Source organism: Malaclemys terrapin, chromosome 7 (assembly GCF_027887155.1).
Source record: "Malaclemys terrapin pileata isolate rMalTer1 chromosome 7, rMalTer1.hap1, whole genome shotgun sequence".
NCBI lineage: Eukaryota > Metazoa > Chordata > Testudines > Emydidae > Malaclemys > Malaclemys terrapin.
In genome coordinates, this window is record NC_071511.1 from 36651481 (window position 1) to 36675332 (window position 23852).

At 40.1% G+C, this 23852-nt stretch overlaps 1 protein-coding gene across 6 annotated transcripts in view; it reads left to right on the forward strand.

Annotated features, from left to right (window-relative positions):
* Positions 1-23852, forward strand: part of IQSEC1 (IQ motif and Sec7 domain ArfGEF 1) — a 685614-nt gene that overhangs the window by 413179 nt on the left and 248583 nt on the right. For all 6 annotated transcript variants that reach the window (XM_054034025.1, XM_054034026.1, XM_054034027.1 and 3 more), the window contains one exon: positions 23293-23337. In XM_054034025.1, coding sequence (XP_053890000.1) covers positions 23293-23337 — 45 coding nt within the window. The remainder of the gene's footprint in view (positions 1-23292; positions 23338-23852) is intronic.

Sequence of the window (23852 nt, forward strand, 5' to 3'; positions counted from 1 at the left end):
TCAGGGTTAGTAGGGAGCAGAAAATCACTGAAGAAATTGTTCTTGGGAGAGAGGTTACTTTGGTGTTGGGTCTATCACACCACAAGATATAATTCTAAAGGATATTAACTACCTGGGGTTTAAATGGAGTTAGAGGAGGGATTGGGGGGTAGGATGAAAGACTTGCAAAAGAGTTGATGTTTTCTCTTAATTATATATAGTTGTAAGGACAGGGGATGGAAAGGATTGGGGACCAGTAGAATCAGGGCAGGAAGCAGACTAAGACAAGGCAGGGTAAGGGTCATCCTGTTCTTCTCTTGTTCCACACCACACACAATTCAAGGTCCAGGAATGGCCAAAAATGTGCCTGTGCATTTAGTGGACAGAATTTTAGACTGCGTGCTCCTCAGTTTTTCTCCCAGTTACCCCATGTTATGCCAATCTTTAGATTATTCATTTACTTAACTTCATGACCATGCCCCAGATAAGTGTGTCACATACCTGGGGAAGAATTTGGCCTTAAGGAATGCAAACCCTGGTACTCTTTGTGCATTTGTAAGAGGTTCTACACTACCCTCAATTTGTGTGTGCAGATTGAGAGCACTGTATGGCTTGAGCCTACATTTGGGGATTGAATACATCTATTTCATGTGGATCCCAATCATATGGCATTACAGTGGAATTAATGGGCATTCATTCTCTATGAGGAATTTGCAGATCATGCATGCTGAAACTGTTGTTTAAAGGATTTCTCCTTTTTGATACAGACGTATTAGTGTTCTCATGTTTACCGTGTTAGGTAGAGTAGAACATTAAAATGTCTGCATGTCACTGACATTTTCTTAGCCTTTTATCTCTTCCATTAATTAAGCAGGAATTTCTCACAGACTTGTTACACTTGGCTAGAAACAGTAGGGATTTGTATTATTTTGACTTGCTTATCTCTGTCACTAGCGTAAACAATAATTACCTCTCTCCACTCAGTGTACTGATCTGAAGCACAGTAATTATTCTCTTCTACAGGCTGGGATTTGTGAGATCTTCTCATCTGTATTTTGTTTGTTTGTTTAAAGAAAAATAGAGGAAAGACTTATGTACATGAAAGTCCAAAAACATTCATTCTGGGTGTCAGTCCTTTTGCAATGAAGAGAAAGCATCATCTTGAATGTAGTTACAGTTAATACTGCCTCTCATGAGAAAAGGCAGTCCAAGGCAGATCTGTGCTATTATCTGGTGCAAAGACAATACGATCACTTGGTGTTGTCTGCATTTTGCACTTTCCAGTTAGACGCAAAATTTGTGTCCTCAGAAATTGTTGGCATACAAAACTCTCAAGTCAGTAACTATGCTATCTTCAAACCATGCATTATTCTGCACCAGAAAAGCTGACCTCCACTGATGCAGTGAAAGTCAGATATGCAGAAGTACACATTTCCCTTTTTAAATAAATAATGTCTAGCTAAATAAAGCATGCTGTATATCTCAGGCTTCAGCACTGGAACTGGGTAGAATTCTTTTCTAGTTACCTCATCCAAGTTTTAAGCAGATGACCTAACCGGTGCACATTGTCATGAAATGGAAGGGAAGGGCTGCACTGTAAACTGTCTTTCCCTTTTCTTCTGATTTCTATACGCTTTCCATAGTTGGGAGTGTGGAGGATGCTTCTAGTTGTGCATGAATGAATCGTTCAACAAATGGACCATAACACATACATCTTTGATATGGAAGGCTGGGGAAAAATCGTTTAGCTGCTGTTCTCATGCTTTATTCACTTATTTTGTGTGAATGCATTACAGAGTGCCCCTGGGTGAAGGGTTGAAGAAGAGCTGCCGCTTGGGTGGTTTTACATAGAAAATGTTTTATTAGGCACTTGCAAATTGGTACTGATTAAGATCTGGCTCATTTTTATTTTTCCATTTTGAATACAGGGGCTTCTTTTGTGATCATATTAAGTTTTTAGTCATGTTTCTTTTTTGGATGGTTTTGGTTACAATGCACATACATTACAGCATTCAGTACTTTGCATGCATTGCAACCTATGTTCCAAAAGTAGATTGTATCTTAAAATAACTTTCATTATTAGGAAAATCTAAATATTATATAACTGTCTACTATATGAGTAAAAAAATTAAGTCCCTGGAAGAGTTAATAAAATGGAGAGGATGTTTGCAGAAACAGTTCCGTATAGATGTCATTACAGATTCAGATCAACATTTTAAAATTTTCCCAAGATCTTAACTAACTCAAGGTTCACAAAAGATAAGTGGTTCAATTTCATTGTGGTGAGAAAGGTCCTTACATGAAACAGATATGTGGAAATGACCTGTAATTCCAATACATGCCAATTAAAATGTAAATTATTATCATTGCTATTTGTATTGAAGTAGTTCTTAGAAGCCCCAGTCAGGGATTGGGGCCTGATTGTTCTAGGCACTGTATACACACATTGCACACAGAAAGTCCCTGTCCTAAAGAGCTTTCAAACTACGTAAACCCAGTTGATTAAATCTGTGGAGTGTGTTGATGACATATGACATTGTCATTCCAGTGTAGACACAGATTAAACAGATGCACATTTGATTCAGTTGTTCATTGTTTTGAAAATTGCTATTTAATGCTTCATGCTCATATTACATTCAAATGCTCATTTTGGTGAATCATGCTTAACCGTTGCTTTTAATCTTTTCATTACAAATGCTTAAATTGTTTAGGAAATATAAGTTTGCAAAGTATAGAAACACTAGGGCATGAAAAATACTATGAATCACTGTAATAGAAATACAAAATGCACCTTTTATTTGCTCTTAGATGTGTAGATATTATGAGTATTCTAATCAAGAATATTTTTATGAGCAACAGAGACAGATTTTACATGACACTAAGATTCCTGCAAATGGTTGCTAGAGGGAGCTCTGGGGCAGTGCATTTCAAAGCTTTCACAGTATTTGTTCATCGTGCTTTACTGTCTTTTGAGAGCATGAATCACAGATAAAAAGGAATTAATGTATGTTAACCTGCACCTTTATGCACTTATTACTTGCTATTTATGTGGAGACAGAGAAGGAGTGACATATAAACTGACAAAATGTGCATGTGTTTTCCACTGTGCTCCATAAACTTTTCTTTGCTGAACGCTAACACTCTGTGTTTTTTTTTTATTAATATTATTGACTGTATGCATTTTGCAGTCTTGACAGTTTTCATTGTTAGCCAGCTATATATGGCTCTTTCCCCTATTAAGTTAACATAGAATTTATCCTTAGGAAAGTGCTTTGACTCATGAAGTTGATAACAGTACAATATACTTATATGGAATCTTCTTTGAAAACTGTACTGGGCATATTCTTCTGGGGTAGAAACAGCAACAAGATATGAAACAAATATTTTGGACCCCCAGCATCACTCCATTTACTCCAATGGAGCTATTTCTCATGCACATAGTCATAAATCAAAGGAGAATCAGGCCCTCATTTACAAGTGATTTGTCCCTGTTAACTTTGTTTCCCTTACAAGCAGCTTTAAGAATGTCTGGCAGATTCAGTTGATCTGTGGATACTCCAAAATTTGCAAAATGGGCATTGTCACCAGTACAGCAAGTAGTGTTGTTTGGGTGAAGTCTGTAAGCAGATACAGCTGCAGAGAAAGTCTGAATCATCTAACACAAAAACAACCCTGTTTAGCTGAGTCATATTAGAAGTTTGTTTTTTCTGGTCGCTGACAAAGATACAGACTCAACCTCTGCTCTGAAATGAAGTTCCTACCTCTGTTGATGTACAGGTTGATCTTAAAGTTCCAGACTGATTTTAATCAGCTGTCCTGGGGGAAGGGGACGTATCCTTAGCAGATATCAGAGGGAGGCAGCATGCTGTGATGAATACAGCAACTGAGAAGCAGGAGACCTATGATCAAATTTATGAGGGACATAAGTAAGCGCAACTTTTAGTGAAGTCAATGGGAGTTGTGGCTGTTTATGCCTGGGCTAAATTTATCCTCCCCATTCCACCACTGGGTAACTTTGGATGAGTCACTTAATCACCCTGCTCTTCAGTTTCCTCATGTGTAACATAGGGAATGATAATATTTACCAATCCTTGAAATAGCTTTGAGATTCTTAAATGAAAATCTCTGTAGGAGATTACTCTTTAGGTTATTGCCCTAGGCAGTGGGGAAGGATAACGACTGAAGGAAAATGGGGCATCTATTCATTTGTTTTCCTCCATCTTGTATGGTAAAGGCTCATGGCAAACTGTATGGTGGCTATTCATTAAGGGATGTCTCTGTTAAAAACCACATGGTAAAAGGGATCCTACTGAAGAAAAGCATTAATGATCACAGGAAACTTCTGGGAGTCTGATCCAACTCCCATTGAAGTCAATCTCTGCCTTTGGTACTTATATCAACTGCCAATGGAGTTTAGGCACCTAAATCCCTTTTGAACATAAGGTTTAGGCTCCTAAATCAGTTGGGTGTTGTGACACTGAGTGCAACAATGCCTAAATACTGTTAAAAATCTGGGCCTAAATGGTCACATAGGAAGTCTGTGGCAAAGCAGGGAATTCAGTCTAGGTCTCCCAAATCCCAGGGTAGCACCCTGACCACTGGTCCATCCTTCCTCTCCAGGAAGTCCAATGAGAATCTTCCATAGATTTAAATGGGTATTGGAGTAGGCTCCTAAATGAAGACACGTGGCACATTTCAAAAAGGGACACTGTCCCCTTGTATGTCAGCCCTATTGCTGATCCTTTTATTGATATATCATGTACATTTTCTTTGAAAATCCCAAATGAATCTGCAACACCAATAGATGCCACGGTGGGGACAGAGATTAAAAAAAGAAAAGACAAAGTTATAAAATCTGACAGGTGAGTAGAGTAGGAGAGAATAAGACGTAAAATAATGGAGCATGCATTTGATCTTATGAGCTCAACCTAAAGTAAATTGGAGTTTCTGTACACACAATCATTTGTGTTCACAAAAGGCAGAGACTGAACGTGCAAATGTATTTACAAGGACAGATTGGGTAGTTAGAAGTCCAAATGCCCAACATGCATGTGCAAATGCCACTTGCTTAGATAGATTCCGATTCTGTTATTGCAGGTGAAAACAATCTATGCACAAAAAGAGAGGTTTTACGAGGCCTTTTAGGGAAGACTTGGCTGTATTTTAATTCTATTTTTTTCTAATTTCTAATGTTTGTGTACTGTATTTTGGGTGGTTTCCAATCACATTATGGTATTCATTCATTTTGTTATCCACATGTATTTTGTGGTCTTAAACATTTTTTAGCTGATGCACCTATACAATAAAGCAGATAAAATCAACCACATCTATGACCCCTGTGTGTAGAGCCCAGTCTTCTCAAGCAAATTCGCTCTCCTCCTTCCCCTTTCCGTCCCCCACTCCTGGGGCCGTTTCCAAGCAGTCACTCAGACCCCTTCCCCTTGAGCAGCTGTAGACCTGAAAACTGAGCTTATTCGCTGTCACCTTGGATGAAAAAGTGTCCCAGGAAAAAGTGTGACACAGATACAGTAACTAACCCTTCATCATAAGATCATAGTAGGTGCTGCTGTAACAGAAAATTATGCTTGCACCAGAAAGGTCATTTTAAAATAATTTCATCCATTTAAATCCCACAATGTCTGTGTTAAACAGGTAACGTATTTGTAACATTGGAGAGAGAATGGGCGACTAGCACATTGTGTATTCTCTTGGATGCAGCAGATGTTTCTGACAAATAAGTTTGCTTGCTTGCTGGCCACGCAGTGACTGATTAAAGCAATTTCCCTCTGCTTTGTTCTTTGTTAATCTGTGAGATGTCAGCTGAGGCCTGTCGATATCATCTGGCCATGAAATTGACAAGATCGCTACTGTGGTAAACAAAGCTTCTCCTCAAATGAGTTTGGCTTTTCCAAAGTCCACATATACACAATCTTCTATTTTAATCATATCTTTCACAAAAAATATTTTTAAAACCCTTTTAACAAGTCATTGGATATCAATGAAACAGTATTTAATTTATTGTTGCAAGTAAATTGCTGTGTTCCAGAGTAAAAGTGAACAGCAGAGTGTATAGCTGCAGTGGCCTTTTTCTTCTCTGTAAACTGGTGAGTTAAATTGTATCAGTTTAATGCTTCAAGGCATAAAAACAGCCTATTTTAAAAATAATAAAGTATCAGAGACTGTGCATTATTCCAGTCATTTAACATTTTCATCAGAGGCTCAGGGATGAACAAAGAACAACAAAGAAAGCAGAGGTTTAGTTACACAAGTGAAACAGTAGGAACCTGTCACTGTACTTCAAACCAGTCTACCTGCTCCCATGCTTTAGTTTCACGTTTCATTAGTCGCTTGTCTTTCACAACCAGTAAATGTATTCTGTCTTCTAAAAGTCTTACATTAATTTTGCCATTGAGAACCTTGGCTGGGCTGTTATGGTGGCAAAACAAATGCTTTTATTGTAAATACAGTCTCCGTGTAAACAAGGTGCCTCCTACCACACTCTTGGGTTGGAAAACATCTTGTTCTATACAAACAATTCAGACTTGTTGGGGCTAGAAGCAAAGATGAAAGTGGTGGCTGCTCCAGCCAAATGCTGTATTGTGAGGTTTGACTGATCATCTATCTCATCATTGTTATGGCACTTAACTTTCTAATGCCAAAGAATTAAAGCCTGAGTAACAAATGTGAAATTAAAGAGAGTGGCAGCCATGCTGAAACCTGTCTGGGATGGGAGGTTTGAAAAATACGGAACAATTCTTTTTTCTAGACAATTTCACCACTTCACTATAATTATCTGTTTTCCCTGTTTTGAGCTAAAAATAGCAGGAAGAAAATATACTCCTGATGCAAAGGTGCTCCAAACTCTGTGTGTGGTCTACAGCAGGTAGCAGGCAGGGAGCCATTGGTCATCTCTGGTGCACAATGTGGTGGTTACAGTCTATAAGTATCTACATGGGGAACAAATATTTAATAATTTAATAATGGGCTCTTCAATCTAGCAGAGAAAGGTATAACACAATCCAATGGCTGGAAGTTGAAGCTAGACAAATTCAGACTGGAAATAAGGCATAAACTTTTGACAATGAGGGTAATTAAGCATTGGAACAATTTACTCAGGGTTGTGGTGGAGTCTCCATCAGTGACAATTTTTAAATCAAAGTTGGATGTTTTTCTAAAAGATCTGCTCTAGGAATTATTTTGGAGAAGATCTATGGCCTGTGTTATACAGGAGGTCATAATAGATGATAAAAAAGGTTCATTCTGGCTTTGGAATCTATTAATCTGTATGAATCTATTTTGCAGCAGACATGCTGATGTAGAACCAGTTGTATTTGTTTTCAGGTTCTATAAAAGTTTGCTGGTTGCATGTTGTTTGATTTACAAGTTGTTAATCCTCTTCTTCCAGCAAACAAAGCTGCTTTCAAAATTCTAACCCCATTGGCAGTCCAAAGGGTTTGTAGCGAAATATAGGCGGGAAGCTATTAAAATGTTTACACTATGTGTGCTCTTCACAAGTTTCTGTGTCCATTATTTAAGGGAAGTTTCATCTTATGACTGACTGATAAAGCACATTAATGTAATAAGAAACGGCACATTAATCATAATATTGAAGTATTGTGTATGTAGTTCTTTAAACCCACTTAGCAGTTTATATACAGTAAGTGACTTCCTGGGAAATAAAGGGCATGTTCACATTGGTCCATGGTAAACATTCTTAGAAGCCTGACTTCATCTCAAATATTAATCGAATTAGACTGATTTTGTTATTTGTTGGCATGCAAATAAACAGTTGACAGTGTTTGACTGTAACCACTGAATCTATAGGAACTGATTGAAAACTACGTGAATTTGTGACTTGGATTACTGCTGCTCCGGCAGATCCAAAACAGTATTGTGATGGCCTGTGAAAAATTAGATTATATGGCCCAGACTGTGGCTCCATGCTGTCTGTTTGAATGTCTGCATAGAGGTCTAAAGGGGAATAAAATCCCCTCTATGCCCCTGCACAGTCTCTAAAGAGCTTAGGTCTAGTCATGTGGGAATGAGCAGGTGCAGCATGCTAACAGCTCTCTACACGGTGCCTTAAGGAGGAGAGCAGGGAGTGGATGGAGAAAGGTGGGAAATAGGCAGAACCTTGGTTTCATGCACCCAAAGTGCTGACCAGCAAAGTTCATCTGGGAGGTTGAAATGTATCTGCTACAGGTGTAGTTCAGTAGCAGATTACTACCTGCTGGAATGGCGTGGGAGCAGGGAAGGTACTTCTCTGTGGTACCGCTATGATAGTGCAGCTGTGCACCACCCAACAGCAGGGTTAACTCTAGCCATAAAAGTATTTGGTATTTAACCTGACTTGTTCTTTCTGCTGTCAGTAGCTATAGTGTTTGTGACGGTAGATCTGCGGGAGATACTCCTGTAGAAATCTCCACACTCTAATGACATTTTTAAAGGATTCAGTCAGAAGGAAATTGTGCCATGCTTTCAGGAGATAATGTAATGGAGCTCTGGGAGACAGACTGAGATGCTGTCTCAGACTTCTCTTCCTCCTTTGTCTCCATTTCATTGTCAGTCACATTTGTGCTATATTGTGTGTTTGTGGAGCTGAATGTAAGAGTAATGGCAGTACAGTTGTAGCTGGGAATACACTGCTAGAAAATATTAACAAACTTTTGTTTGAATAAAACCACAAATCCACTTAAGCTTTACTCATTTCTCCTTTATATTCATATTCTATGATCATTCATATACTAAGTGACTTTGTGTGTGTGCACATGCATGTGAGAATATTTGTAAAAAGCAGAAGTTTGTGTGAGGGTTTGTACTGAAAGTGGTTATGCAGCCATTCTGAAATCTCTCCCTGGTTGTCCTCTACTGTATAGCGAAAGTAATATCATGTGACTTAGGTGATCAGTCACATGCCAAGGATAGTGCCTAGTCAAAGATGACCTCCTTTCAAACTATATTCTTCACACAAAAACCCCATAAGCATAAAGTGTTCAAGTGCTTTCAAATAATGGTCATTACACAAAGTAAAAACTATTTCCCCATGCTAATTTTTTCCCCTACCGTTACTCACACCTTCTTGTCAACTGTTTGAAATGGGTCATCCTGATTATCACTACAAACGTTTTTTTCTCCTGCTGATAATAGCCCACCTTAATTGATTAGTCTCGTTAGAGTTGGTATGGCAACACCCATTTTTTCATGTTCTCTGTGTATATATATCTTCCCACTGTATTTTTCACTGCATGCATCCGATGAAGTGGGTTTTAGCTCACGAAAGCTTATGCCCAAATAAATGTGTTAGTCTCTAAGGTGCCACAAGTACTCCTCGTTCTTTTTGATAAACATCAAAGTCTGTTCACAGATGGTTTATAAACAGAAAAAGGGTTAAAATGCTCCAATACAATATTTCTGTAAATAGTTTATCCTGTTCTGACTGTAATAAACATCCATATGTATTAGTTATGGAAAAGACACCATCTTAAACTTGGTACATATATAGTGGGAGAGTCAGCTATGAATTCCTAAGCTTATGTTCTTATGATATCCCAGTAACATATTTCTTTATTCATCTAAAATTGTGTGTCTTAGCACATTTCTGTGGGTACAGCAGTAATGCTTTATATGTAATTATTAAAGCCTAACCAAACTATGGTTAAAAATACGGGCTTTGACTAAATTAGACATTTTTTTGCATTCCGATAAACATCTGTGAATACCCTTTTCTTAGCTAATGCAGCCATACCATTATATATTCAGATAATTGTAAAATTTAGTGGAATTAAATCCAAAGTGAAGATCTGCCCCCTTGCCTTGTTCTAGTATATATCTAACGCACCACAACATTGAGAATTATCTAGCCATATTGTTAAACAAGGCATTTTCAAACATTTCAATTCTCAGATTACATTACCATCCTGGACACTTGCCTCATGAAAGATTAAACACAGTAGTTCTGGAAACTTTTAATGTCTGTAAATTAAATTATATACAATTGGATGCCATACATCAGCAGTGCATTCTCTCTTCCTTTTTTGGAAACATAAATAAATTCCCATGGTGTGTTATGTGGGTAAGTTTTGTTTTATGGTTCTTAAATAAAGAAATTGGCAAAGAAATCAGGAGAGCTTGGACTGGCAATAAGAGTTGGCAACAAGCAGCGGATCTGTATGAAATTATTCTGGGGTAATAAAAATGCTTTTCAAGTAATGAGGTTTGCTAAACACTGTATTTTAACATGAACTGGCTAGTTCTTATGGTGAACTGCCATCTTGAATGGCATTGATCTGGATAGTCAATAAGGACCAGATTTTCAGAAGATTTTGCATCAGTCGTTGGGTGTCCACTTTAAGACACTTTGGGCATGTCTACACAGCTAAAGTTGTGCCCGAGCTAGCCTACTCAATCTAGCTTGAATCCAGCTAGTGCAGGTAACAATAACAGTGAAGACATCACAGTGCAGGCTTCAGTGCAGGTAGTACAAGCCCAGCACAGACTTGGGTACGTTCTTAGCTCTCTAGCCTGCTTTGAACTCTGCACTGTGCAATACCTGGATTCCAACTAGCTCAGCTAAGCTCACCCCTGCACAGCTTTTGCTGTGTAGACAATCCCTTTATGCCTGATTTTCAGAGGCACAGAGGACTTGCAGCATCTTTGGGTATCTCTGCATTGCAGCTAGGAATGTGCTTCTGCGCATAGCTAATAGACACATGCTAGCTGTGCTCAAGCTAGGGCACTAAAAATAGCAGTGTAGCTGGGAGTAGCAAAGGGTGGTGGCGCAGGGTAGCTGCCTGAATACATACCACGAGGGTTCAGGTAGGTCAAGCAGAACTGGTGCTTGTCTGTTGACCCAAGCTGGGAAGAAAGTTCCCAACTGCAGTGTAGATGTACCCTTAGTGAATCTGATGCTAGGGGTCTCAAGTTGGACATCCAAATACTGAGGCACAAAATTGGTGAACTCTTTTGAAAATGTGGCTGCCAGCCCTTCTGTGGGTGAAAAGTCTTGGTTGGCAGAGTTATTGACACTTCGGGATGTGATTAAAAAAAAAAAAAAAAACCTACTGAAGAACAGGCCAACTTATTTCCTCTAAGGCTTCTAGTGAAATCCTTTCTTGCAGGAGATTTTACCACAAAGTTCAAACTAGAGCTTTTCTTAATGAGCTCATTTTCCTTATTGCCCCAACATTAATTGCTCACAGCTTTCTTTATAATTAATCAAATTCTGGTACCCTTATGTAATTTTGCCCATTCTGTGTAGAAAATGTACAGGCTCACCAGTCAGCAGTCCTCGATATGTAAAGCCACCTCTATGCTCTTTACTGGGTGTCTGAACACAACAGTAGTTCCCAATCTAAATATTGTGTGATTACTTTATGGTCTTGCTAGAATAACTTGGGTTCTCACCTTATTGCTTATAATATAAATCTGAAATCTAATCAGAGTACCATGATTGTAACTCTGTCTGGAAGGCATGACAGAAGGATGAATGGTTCGGTGCACTCGTATAATCACATTGCAGCCTTTCCAGTACTCCTGAGCTGATGGAATCCTAGAACCTTGTGATATGTAGCGCTCATCCCTAAAGCGGAGGAACAGGAAGGAAAGGAAACAGTTAGTTTGCACGCAGCCCAACATAAATTACATACATTTCTGGCATGTCAGATAGAAAGTACATTCAAAGACTTCCTAGACCTTTGTTTTTCTTTGATTTGTTCTTTCCTCTGAGGTGAAACCCCTTCAGGGCTCTTAGTCATTTGTTACATGGTAGATAGAGAGCCAGAAAAATATTCTAATAAATCAGCATTTCCCCCCACAATCAGCTAGCTGGGATAGGCTCATATAATCTGCTCTTTGAATCATTAGCAAGTTTGACAAGCATGCCAAGTTCTAAGGGTAGCAAAGCTTGATGTGATTTACCACTGGCAACACAACAGTCTTTTGAGAGTCTCCCCCTCTTGTACATGCACATGCCTGGCAGAACTCTGTGAAATCTTCAGGTCTCTGCTAGGTCAAGTTCAGTAAAGTTTCCCTATTGTCAACAGCAATTGAGCACGTGCTTATGTGCTTTCCTGGACTGCGGCCTGAGTCACTGAAGTATGTAGTGTAGATTAGAACAGAGAAAAATAGAGAGACCATTTTTAAGGGAAGCATTTAAAGTTCAATAATATCTTCATCTTATAGGCATTTGAGTCTAATTAGTAGATAGCATTAGTGTGACAAAAAAGCAGTTTAGAAGTATATGGACTACATCCTCAGCTGTAAACTTATGTAGTTCTGTCGACTTCAATACAACTGATGCCAGTTTACACTAGCTATGAATCTAGCCCATATTTTTAAAAAATCTTGCCCAGTTCTCTCCTATTTACACCTGTGCAACCCCAATGAAATCAATGCAGTCCAGTTTTCTAATTGCTTTGGTTATAATGATCTCGTCCTGGTGATGGATGAAGATTACACATCCATGCTTATTTTTTTAGATCTGTCATCTGCCTTCGATACCGCTGTTAATGAGATTGTGATGAAATGTCTGTAATCTCTACACAGGTAGATGGGGTAGAAGAGTCCTGTTCCTTTGTTTCTGGGAGATCTTTGAAGGAGCATCCTCCTTGGAATTAGATCACATGCATTGCTGCAAGGGGAATAGACTTTACGAACTTTAAGAAACATACAGTTACTGATACTTCTTATATTAGTGCAGGATACAGCTGCTCATTGGTTAAATGGAGCTTCATCCAGACCAGATATCACACCAGTGCTCACACCCACATCTGCATGGGCTTCCCATTAGTTTATGGGTTTGATTTTAACTTAGCATACATGAAATAGGGGGAGGAGTTAATAGTTTGAACCAAACTCTGTGCTTGTTTGAGACTGTCAACTCCATATTCTTTTTTTAAATGACTAATCAGACAGACTGCCTCTATCCTCATAGGGCACTACTGCAGTTGCAGTCAGAGGAAGTACCCTAGTTAACAGCTCTCTGGTTTCAAATTGGAATTGGCTGGTGGCAGGGCATATTTTGGGAGAGGACCTTGACTCTGAATCTTGTCCCCCAGGAGGTTTGGCAGATATGCAGGGAAAACCAAGGCCCACTTCATTAGTTAAGGGGATGGGTTGAAGGGATTTGGGTGGTAGAATGTGGGAGGTCATATTTTGGGAGCTGGGGGTTAGCTATACAGAAAAGGTATTGCCTGTTTTGATTTCTATCCTTGGTTTTGTATGCTAAGTAATTGCACAAGTGCCTTCAGGACAGAGATTCCTTTAAACAATTGAGGAAATAACTATGAATGTACAGAGACAGAACATAGCCCATTATGTCTTGTGGAAAAGCAAAGTTATAAAAACAGACACGACACTGTTTCAGAACTAGGCATTTTACATGTTGCGTTTTTCTCCGTGGTTAGGAATGGGTTGGAAAACACATGGGTATTTCTCATTCCGTGGGTGAGAAATGAGACATCCTGGAATGCCATTAATACTAATGGAAGTTACTCACAGAAAGTTCATATGTTTTTGCATGTACTAAGGCATAATGAGCCAAAATGGTCCCTACTGTGTCTCCACTGAAGTTGCCTGGAGTTATAAAAGGCAAGAATTTGGTTATTATGTTCGTATATTGGAGCCCTGTATTGTAGTAATTATTTTCCTTACAAAATGTTATTATGGCTCCAACTCTGTGACTCTCAATAGTGCTAGAAAGCATTATTCATACGAGCATTCCCACTGACTTCATCAGGACTATTTGTAAGAGTGCAGGCTAGTGACATGAATTAGGCAAAATACCTGGAGATTTATTAAAAATGAAAACCAAAATATGGAAGGATGATTTTGTGCCCAAACCACAATATTGGGAGTCAGGAGGCCTGGGTTCTGTTCCCAGCTCCACTACACCACTTCTTTGTGGCATCAAGTAAGTGTGTGTGTGTGAGAGAGAGAGGGGGAGAGAGAGAGTGCATGATCTTTCTGCCATTGAAAATTTTGCCATTGAGTTAGAGAATTAAGCCTTCTGATCCCCACCTGTACAATGGCCCATTTTGAGGCTGAATCCTTTAATGTGGGCAAATTTTTAGAGATCCTCATCAGCAAGGTGCTACTGAAATGAAAACTGTTATCACTAGTTGTGAGTTGCACATTGCAGTGCAGTGAAATAATCTGGGACTTTCAATCTTTTTAATAATTCGCTCAGTGGAATATCACAGCATCAAAGTTCACTGTAAGTGAGTTCCATTTCTTCTACAGTACATTATATGCTGACTAGTTAATAGAAATTCCTATCTGCATTGAAGAGATTGTGCGACAACAGTTATTCATTGAGCAATATCCTGTACAATGTTCTAAACATTTAATATCTTAGGCCGCTGTTCCTTTCCTCTGCATTAAACTGATTGTATACTATACTGCTCCCAGATTTAAGGAGTATTGCATATCAAAAATTTTATAGAGGGTGTCAGCTATTTTCCCCAAGCTATTACCATTTTGGAGACAGCATAACTTTGTATCTTATTTATTGTTTCAAATGTTTCACTTGGTAGACAAGAAGTGATATCTTTAAAGATCTTTATTTTTAAGCAGGATCAAGATGTAGTTTGTTGCAGCTAAAATGAATTAATCTTGATCCCTATTATGATTTTTAGCTGCTAGTTGAAGAACATTGGTTTTCTTTTGGCATTTAAAATCTTTCTATCCCTCCATAGAGTGTCTGACCATGATATTTAGCTTAATCAAAGGATTATGTACTTGTACCAACATCAAGGTGTATAGTGCTGTAGATATTCACTTAAAGCAGTCAAAGTCCTGCAGCCATCTGTTCTGAAAGAAAGGGAGTGTTTTCCTATAGGAATTTGATGTGACTCAATGGAGTTGATGATGTAAGACAGGAAATCACCTGTAGGACTGTGTATTGCAACTCAGTGTGGCTCTCTCTCCATCCCAATGCATGGATTCTCATTGAGTGGCTAATGTGAGTAAGACAAAATTGTGGAAATCCAGTGAGAAGCCCAAGCATCCCCTCACCACCCACCATAGATCACCAAAGAAATACTCTTCATGGTACGTCACATAGTATAAGAAGTTTGTAACACAGCACATGGTTAGTACTTAGCTATTAGATTTGCCCTTGCCGTTATCTTATGCTGATCAGTCCCTACAAGTCTCTCCCCTCTTGACACTATAGACTACAGTGAAAGTTTAAAGGAAAACTGTCATGTAATAGGACACATTAAAATCATTATATCTAATCACAAAGAAGATTGAATTACACAAATGTCTCCTAAATAGAATAAAAAGGAAGTGTTATCTGAACAATTTGATGATACAGCTTTGTGATTTCCAGTGCTTTCTGAGGGAGGAAGCTGGTTTTTTCTCGACCCTGCTTTGTGTGATCAAACAGGATCATGTTGAAAAGGAATCTTTAAGAAGGCAGTCCCCACTGAGGGAGAGACAAGCTTATTTAAGGGAGACGTTCATCTGGTTGCTGAAGACCTGCACAAAATCATAAACACTCTGCAGTGGTTGGCATGGGTACTGCTGGAATGGCTGTGAAGTTGTGGTCCAACCTCCAGTCCAGCCCATACTGGAACATCCCCTACTCTGTGAGGGAAGCGGGGCCGGGGCAGGTAGCACATGACTGGAAGATTCCCGTCTGTTAGCGGAATCCAAAGTTATTGCCTTAAGGCATCTTTACGTCCCCATGACACTTCCAGAATACTGCAGAGGGGACCTATGAGGGGTTGAGGTTCCAGCCAAATATATATATATATAGAAGCTGTGGATCATGTAATTGCCTGTCTCACTTGCTTCAGCAGCATTTTGATAGGGCAAGACAAGTCAGAAGTCTGCGTTGTGGGGTCTGTGGCAGCTGATTCTCTATCTCATCCCTTCCTGCAGTGCTTGCTGTTCATCCACACCACACATGCCCTGTCTGCCGTCCCTGTCTCAGGCAGGAGTGTGAGGGGGACAATGGTGGGATCAAGCTTTGTTCCTTCCCCCTATGGTCCTATTGGTCATTTCAGGGGATGCAGGGAGCTGATTGGCTCCTTGGCATTGTGTAGGAAGTCTCCCAGGTGTAGGAAGCATAAATTGGCACCCAGACTTCCTGCCCCTCTTCCATCCCATAGACAGATGTGCTGGATCTCTTGGATCATCTGTGTTGTCAATTGCCTTTCTTAAGGTCTAGAAGGGCTTTTCTCACACACCAAAACTGGCAAACAGCTTTGTGGGGTTTTTTACTCGGCATCCAGGATGTCTGGCCTGGCTGGGGGATATAGGCTGTTGTCACAACCTGTAGTGGGTTTCCAGAGCAGATTGCAGGTTCATATGCATCAGTTGTGGGCCTGAACCTCAGCCTGGGGAGTTATTCAGGCATTGGTCCTGGCCACTGGTTTGGCGTAAAGGGAGTGACAGCCTCTGTTTTATGCAGCTTGGGCTCCCCCATTTTAACACCATACCTCATATGAGTCTGAAACACGTGTCCTGAGCCCATTTCCTTAGCTGGTGGGTAAGAGGAAATGACCTCCTCCTCCCATCTGCTTCTATCAGTGGCTATTGTGGTCATGCGGAAATCCACAGTTAAGCTCTTCTGCCGTCTGTGGTTTGGAGTGCCATTACCCCAAACTAATTTGTTAATGAACACTTTCGTAAGGTTGCAGCCTCTGCGTTTAATCCATATTGCTGTGTCTGTGTCTTATTGTGTTCATCTCCAGGTCAACAGTGGTGTTCGGTGAGTCCCTTTCATACTACTACAGATAAAGAAAGCAAGATTTAGACTGTAAACTCTCGAGGGACGGCACTGTCTCTTCTGTGTTTATACAGGACAGAGCACAAATAGGGATCCATTTTTATCTGGTCCCATTGTTTGATTTAAAAATAACTTTCTTTGTAATGTTGCTAGAATACAAGACTTATGGGTGAGACTGAATTTATACTCTGAAAACACACAAACAATGGTCTAAGTCAGTGGTTCTCAAACTGTGGGTTGGAACCCCAAAGTCGGTCGTGACCCCATTTTAGTGGGGTGGCCAGGGTGACGTTAAACTTGCTGGGGGCCGGGGCTGAAGCCAAAGCCCAAGGGCTTCAGCCCAGGGCAGCAGGGCTCAGGCTTTGGCTTCAGCCCTGGGGATCAGGTTACAGTCTGCCTAGGGCTGATGCCCTCAAGCTTCACCCCCACACACACCCCTCCCTGGGTGGCAGGGCTCAGGCAGTCCCCCTTCCCGGGGTCATGAAGTAATTTTTTTTGTCAGAAGGGGATCGTGGTGCAATGAAGTTTGAGAACCTCTGGTCTAAGTATATCATTTAGATTTTGATAAAACATTTGGGAATAGATATTGGACACCATATTCATTGGGGTTTAGAAACTCTAATAGATACATGCCCAGACAGGTTTATCATACAACAGTTACATTTAAATATGTAATTGAAGAATGTGGGGGTTGGTAGTAGGTGTTGGTGTCTGTTGCCACGCGCAACACTTGAAGAAGCTATTTGTGTCCCCACTGAATCTTTGGAACTATATGGCGTAGAAGATAAAGAGGGTGACTGACTGTCTTGTTTAAATGTTAAAAGACAAATTGACCGATGCTGTTACATCTAATTTGATAGCTGTCCGGAATATTATTTCCTCCTATGTAGTACTTTGCAGTGGAGGCCTAATATCCCCTTTTTCTTTCTGCTGGTGAATGGAGAAAGACAATGAGCTCATAGCAAAGTTATAGTTAAGGCTTAGCTGAATTCAGGTTTTCATAAGACTCTTTTGGACTCAGAATAGACTGTGTAACCACTTGCTGCACCTGTTCTTCAAGCTCCATGTGAACACATTAGATCAGAAAAAATCTAATTGGACACAGGCCTTTGTGCCAGCCTTGATGTTACAGTGCATACATGATCCACTTTGCAAAAGACCTGCATAAACAGGCATGTGTTCCAGACTAGTTGACAGTGACTAACCACTAAAGCCAGTGCAGACTTCCTCTGCTTCCTACCCAAAAGGCCCTTGCAAACTCTATAGAAACTGAAGATGGAAAAAGACCCTTGGGGTATCTAGTCCATTTCCCTGCCACTGCAAGGTGATCCTGCAATACATATTCTACTGTCCAGTGCTGTTTTACCATCTCATATACTGGTGCTTTCACCCCTTCCCTTGGGAGATTATTCAATAGCTTAGTAATAGCTCTGACTGTTTTCAAGTTTATTTCTTGTGTAGGTACTAAGTGGAAATTCTCTAGCATTCTTTGGACTAGCCTTCCCCCTATTGTAGTATCTTTTATCCTGATTCCTTGGGGACCGTTAGGGTTGCCAGGTGTCTGGTTTTTGACCGGAACCCCTGGTCGAAAAGGGATCTGGCAGCTCCGGTCAGCACCACTGACTGGGCCGCTAAAAGTCTAATTGGTAGGGCTGGCACGTTCCCTACCCAGCTCCACGCAGCTCTTGGAAGCAGCAACATGTCCCTCCCACTCCTAGGCGCAGGTTCAACCAAGGAGGCTCCACGTGCTGTCCCCGCCCCACCCTGAGTGCCAGTTCTGCAGCTCCCATTGGCCAGGAACTGTGCAGTGCCTGCGGCTGGGGGCAGCATGAGGAGCCATCTGGCCACCCCTGCTCCTAGGAGGGAAAGGGACATGTTGCTGCTTCCAAGAGCCGCCTGAGGTAAGCGCTGCCTGAGCCCACACCCCCTCCCATGCCCCAACACCCTGCCCCAGCCCTGAGCACCCTCCCGCACCCTGAACCCCTCATTTTGGGCCCCACTCTGGAGCCCTCACCCCCAGACCAGATCCCATACCCCCTCCCACATCCCAACCCCCTGGCCTAGCCCAGAGCCCCCTCCCACACTCCAAACCCCTCGGCCCCACCCCCAGCCCAGAGCCCCCTTCTGCACCCCAAACTCCTCATCCCCACCCCACCCCAGAGCCCACACCTCCAGCCGGGGCCCGCACCCCAACCCCCTGCCCCAGCCTGGGGAAAATGAGCGAATGATCGAGGGTGGGAGAGCGAGAGCGACGGGGATGGTGGGGGGGTGGATGGAGGGGGTGGGGCTTCTGAGAAGGGGCAGGGCAGGGATGTGGACTCAGGGCAGGGTGCATGGCAAGGGTGTTCGGTTTTCTGTAAATAGAAAGTTGGCAACCCTAGGGACAGTACATGGTTGTGTTTTCTTTATCTGTGCTAGGTATGTTTTGGGCCAATTCTTTTTGTTGGTTCCTCTTCAGTGCTTGCTTCTGGCCCACTGGACTGGCTAATGTCTTTTGTCCTGTTATCCTTCTATTTCTGCTTCTTGTCAAGAGCAGAATAACCACTGGAGTGGTTGAGAGACTCCCCTGAGACTTGCTCTCTCTTCTTATTGTTCCTCATAGTTGCCACAATGTACAATTTTCTTTTTGCTCTTTGGTATCTCAACTGAGGACTCTGTCTGAGGTTTCCTTCTCTTTGTGCTGTCTTCCTTTTGGTTTCCTTGTTTATTCAAATGCCTGAAACTGCTGTTCAAGTCCATCTTGTCCTTCACTTAAATACAGATTTTGTCCTACAGGCCTTCATCTAGAAAAATGAATGTAGCACAGCTTCCACAAGGGGTTACTTTGATTTGTATCCATTCTTTATCTCAGTAATGTTATTTCTTCTAAGAAGTTACTTCACATGTTTGGGACTTACCAGCGGCCAGATGTTCCAGCCTCTCTCAGAGGCCTATTGAGAAGTTCCCCTGTTTGCTGTTGATAGAATTTGTGGAGTTACAGCCTGGTTTACCTATGTCAGCTCTGACCCTTTATTATTAACAATACCCATGTTGCTTGCTTATCCAGCCCCACCAAACCTTGTCTAAACTAGGGGTTTTTTCTAAATATTTCCCACCACTACTAACACTAGTTCAGCACTATTTGTGTTAGCAACATTGGCAGCTGTAGCATAGACAGGTTGCCAGCTATTGTTGCTGTCATAAGCACCACATTGATTAGATATGCTCTGAGCAGAGTTAGATGACATGGTGGTTAAAACTCCAGTTAACAGTCTCCACAAGCACTTTCAACATTGTTACCACTGTGGAAATGAACTGGTGTTAGCAGCTGTGGGAAATTTCTAGAACATTTCACCAGTATAGACCAATCCTTTCAGCCAAATTGCTTCACAGCCCCAGAAACAGTTCTTGAATCTTTCGAAACACTATAGAAATCTTTAATAGAAAAGTGGAGTCAGGGAATGGAAACAATTCATCCCACATTAAAATCTTTCTCTTGAGTCTGTTTCTAATTATTTGGAGAGTCTACCTTTCTCTGTGTCTGAATTTAGAAAGAAATCATGCTATTTTTAATGAATCTATACTCCCTCTACTTGTGACTGGGTTCCGAGTCCCTAAGGTCACAGCACGCTCAATGTCATTCTGCACAATCAAGGTTCTACTGGGGCCGCAGGCTAATCAGTGTGGCTTAGTGTCTCATTACCATCTCTTCACTATGCACAACATATTGTCCCTGCACAAAGACGCTGAGAATCTGTTAAATATTTATTTATAGTAACAAGGGCCAAAACCAGTTAATACAGATTTTAAAATATTCAGTTGAAAGTAAGACAAAGTCATGGTCACAGAGCAGGCTGACACTTCCACATGAAGACTGTGTTAAGCAATAAACTAAATTACTAGTAAATTAAGTTCACTCTTTTCAATTGTCAAACTAACAAAGAGCCACAAGGCAGACATATGTAAACCACCCCCTCAAAATTCATTACTATTCACAAATCTTGAACTGTGCTGAAAGCAAACAAATTATGGGGTGGAAAAAGCACTTAAAAGGCATTTTAAAGCTATGTATGTTATGTAGTTAAAGGCTATTTGGACGATATGGTTTTCTTCTATTCTTGAAGAGCTGAATTTTGCATACACAGTGCTTATACCTTTCCTGCTATCACTCCCTAATAAAGCCCAAGTTATTTCTGTAAACATATTAATCTCAGCACCGCAACCGAGAAAGTACAATCAAATACAATCTAGTTAATGCAATGTCAGTTTTGCTTTCTTAAGCCTTTATAGACCACAGGCTCATTGCTTGGCCATAAAAAGTTTATTTGGAGCAGTTTGGCTGTGTGTCAGTTATTTCCATATAAGCAGGTAAGAATAAAATAAACAGTTTCAAATATATATTTGCTCACAAAGGAGGAGTCATTATGGTATTTGGGATAAATAAGTCTGGAAAAAATTGACTTCCTTTCTGTTTTTTCTGCCAACATCAAATTGTGTGTTAGAATGGATTAAATCTAAGTGCCATGCATGTCTATAGCCCAGGTAAATAGTAAATATAAAATGCCACGCTTAAAAACATACTCATTTAACTTAGATAAATGGCTATGATTACCTCCATACTTGCAGCAGACTGACCTTAAACTTTCCTGTATCTATCTTGTACGGAAGACCTAGAATATTGCAAAGACTGAGGTAAAGCTATTTAGTTATCTAATGCAATTGACAAGTGTTTTAAAGAGTGACCATTCCAACAATAAATAATGGTAAAAGTGTGACCAAATGTGAGAAAAGCCAGCAAATACTTAATCAGGGACGCCCTCTGGGCAAAATTCTCCTCTCTCATCTGTCCAGGCAAACCACTCAGGAAAGCAGAGTATAAGAGTCAAATTTAATGAGGGTCTCATAGAAGAATTTAGTCTATCTCCTTATCTCACGGCTGTTACTCTGAAACTTGTCCTTATTGTATGCAGCTGTTCTATTTTTGCATGGTTGGGTATACTGGGGATGAAAGGAACTACTCTCCCATCAATGTGCACATGTAAACCACACAGACCCAGATCTGCTCTTCCATTAATATGATCAATTAACTCGCATTGTGATAATTCTGTCGTTCCTCTCTGCACAGAGCTCTCTTTGAAGTCAATGGGGCTTCCACATGGAGCAGCTATAGAATGGTGACAATTAATGATAATGGGACTTACTCATGTGGGGAGACTTAATGTCAGCATTAAGTTTTCAAGGTGGTGGAAGGAAGTTAAGGTCAGAAACAAGTTCCACATCCACGTATGTAATTTGACTGGTTAATTCGGATTATTTTATATGGGAAGAAGTCAGGAGTTCTGAGAGGAGCATACATTTTGATTGTCTATGGTTCATTTGTTTAATTTTTAAAGTTGACAAGGGTTTTGCCCAGTTCCAGCATATTCATATGTACATATCAGTGCCTTCTATTCCAAAGTTGCTAGGCTGATATCAAAGATGCCGGGATGAGCTCTGATTTTCATTGCTGACAGTTCCAATGCAAGGCTGAATAACAGAGGGCAGTGTTCTGAAATGCTCAGTAAAGTAAAATATATTGACAGCTGTAGAACATAAAACAATAGTAGGAGCTGTATGAAAGCTTCCTCTTCTCTCACCTCTAATGCAGATGGAAAAAAGACCAAAATAGAGCTGGTTGGAATGTTTTCATCAAAAAGTATTTTCAGAGAAAATGGGCTTTTCATTGCAAATGAATATATTCACAAAAATATATTTTGATAATATATTCCATGTATTCGTCTATTTATTTATTTACTTAGGAAAACCTGGAGACCAAAATGTTTTTGGTTAAAATATTTTATTTCTGTTTTTTTTTATTTGGTATTTTAAAAAATAAGTTTTTGAAACCACTTTGGTTTCCAAACACCAAAAAATTAGTTTTGGTTTCCGTGTCAGTTTTTAGCCTAAAAAGCTATACATTTTCATGAGAGATTTTGACAAAAACAAGAAGAAAAGTCCACAAAAAGGTATTTTTTCATCCAGCCTTAGCCAGAAGATTTAGGCTTGTGTAAATGTACGTTTGTATGAATTTCAAGTGTTTTTGCTGTATATTTCATATGCTCTCTAGCAATGTCTTTAAAACATTGAGACTTGACCGCAAATATGCCTAGTAAAACAAAAATGCCTAACTATGTTTAATGCAGTGTTGTTGTAGCCGTGTTGGGCCTAGGATATTAGAAAGACAAGGTCGGTGAGGTAATATCTTTTATTGGACTGACTTCTGTTGGTGAGAGAGACAAGCTTTTGAGCTCACACAGAGCTCTTCCAATAAAAAATATTACCTCACCCACCTTGTCTCTCTAACTATGTTGAAAATATTTCTTCAGCATATACCATTATAAACATGAGACTCACTGTCAATTATTTTTTCTAAATAAATTCATAATTTGTTTAAAAAGCACATTGTTATTGACATTATAAAAATTTGAATTAAAAACTAATAATAATCCTGGCAAGAAAAACCTGACACTTTAAAACTTTTGATGACTTTTGTGTTTTTAATACTTTGTCAAATCATTGTTTTAATATTTTGTAACTTTATTCTTTTGTTACTATCTCAGGACCTCGTTGGAAACAAGAAGCAGCATCTCTACTGATCCACTAAGGTACTGTAAATTAATATATCCATTAAATATAAAACACAAATAGCAACCTCAACATCTGTTCTATTACAAAACACCAAGCACACAGCATACAATTTTAATTTATCATACAAAGCTGGGAGAGGCTTTATCTAATGATTTGATTATTTACCAAACCTCACACATAGTATCAGAGAAAATAAAGGATAGTTTTCCCCTCCCTACAAACATGAGGTACTTGAAAGCTTCTGACATTAAACACCGTGCATTCTCACTCACATTGTGTGTGTGCACGCATGCGCACGTGTCTGTGTGTGCACATATGAAAAAAAAACACTAATTCCTGTAAAACCCCATCCTATGCTGAAGGGAGGTTTGGCCTTTTGTGCTGGTTATATACCTCTTTTTAATGAGTGGTGCTGATGGTTGCATCTGGATTCCTGTAGTTTTCCCCTTGCTCAGCATTCCACGAAGAGCACGTGTGTAAACATCAGAAGGTGCTTTCATGTAAATCTTTGCAGTACCTTCCATTTTACTTT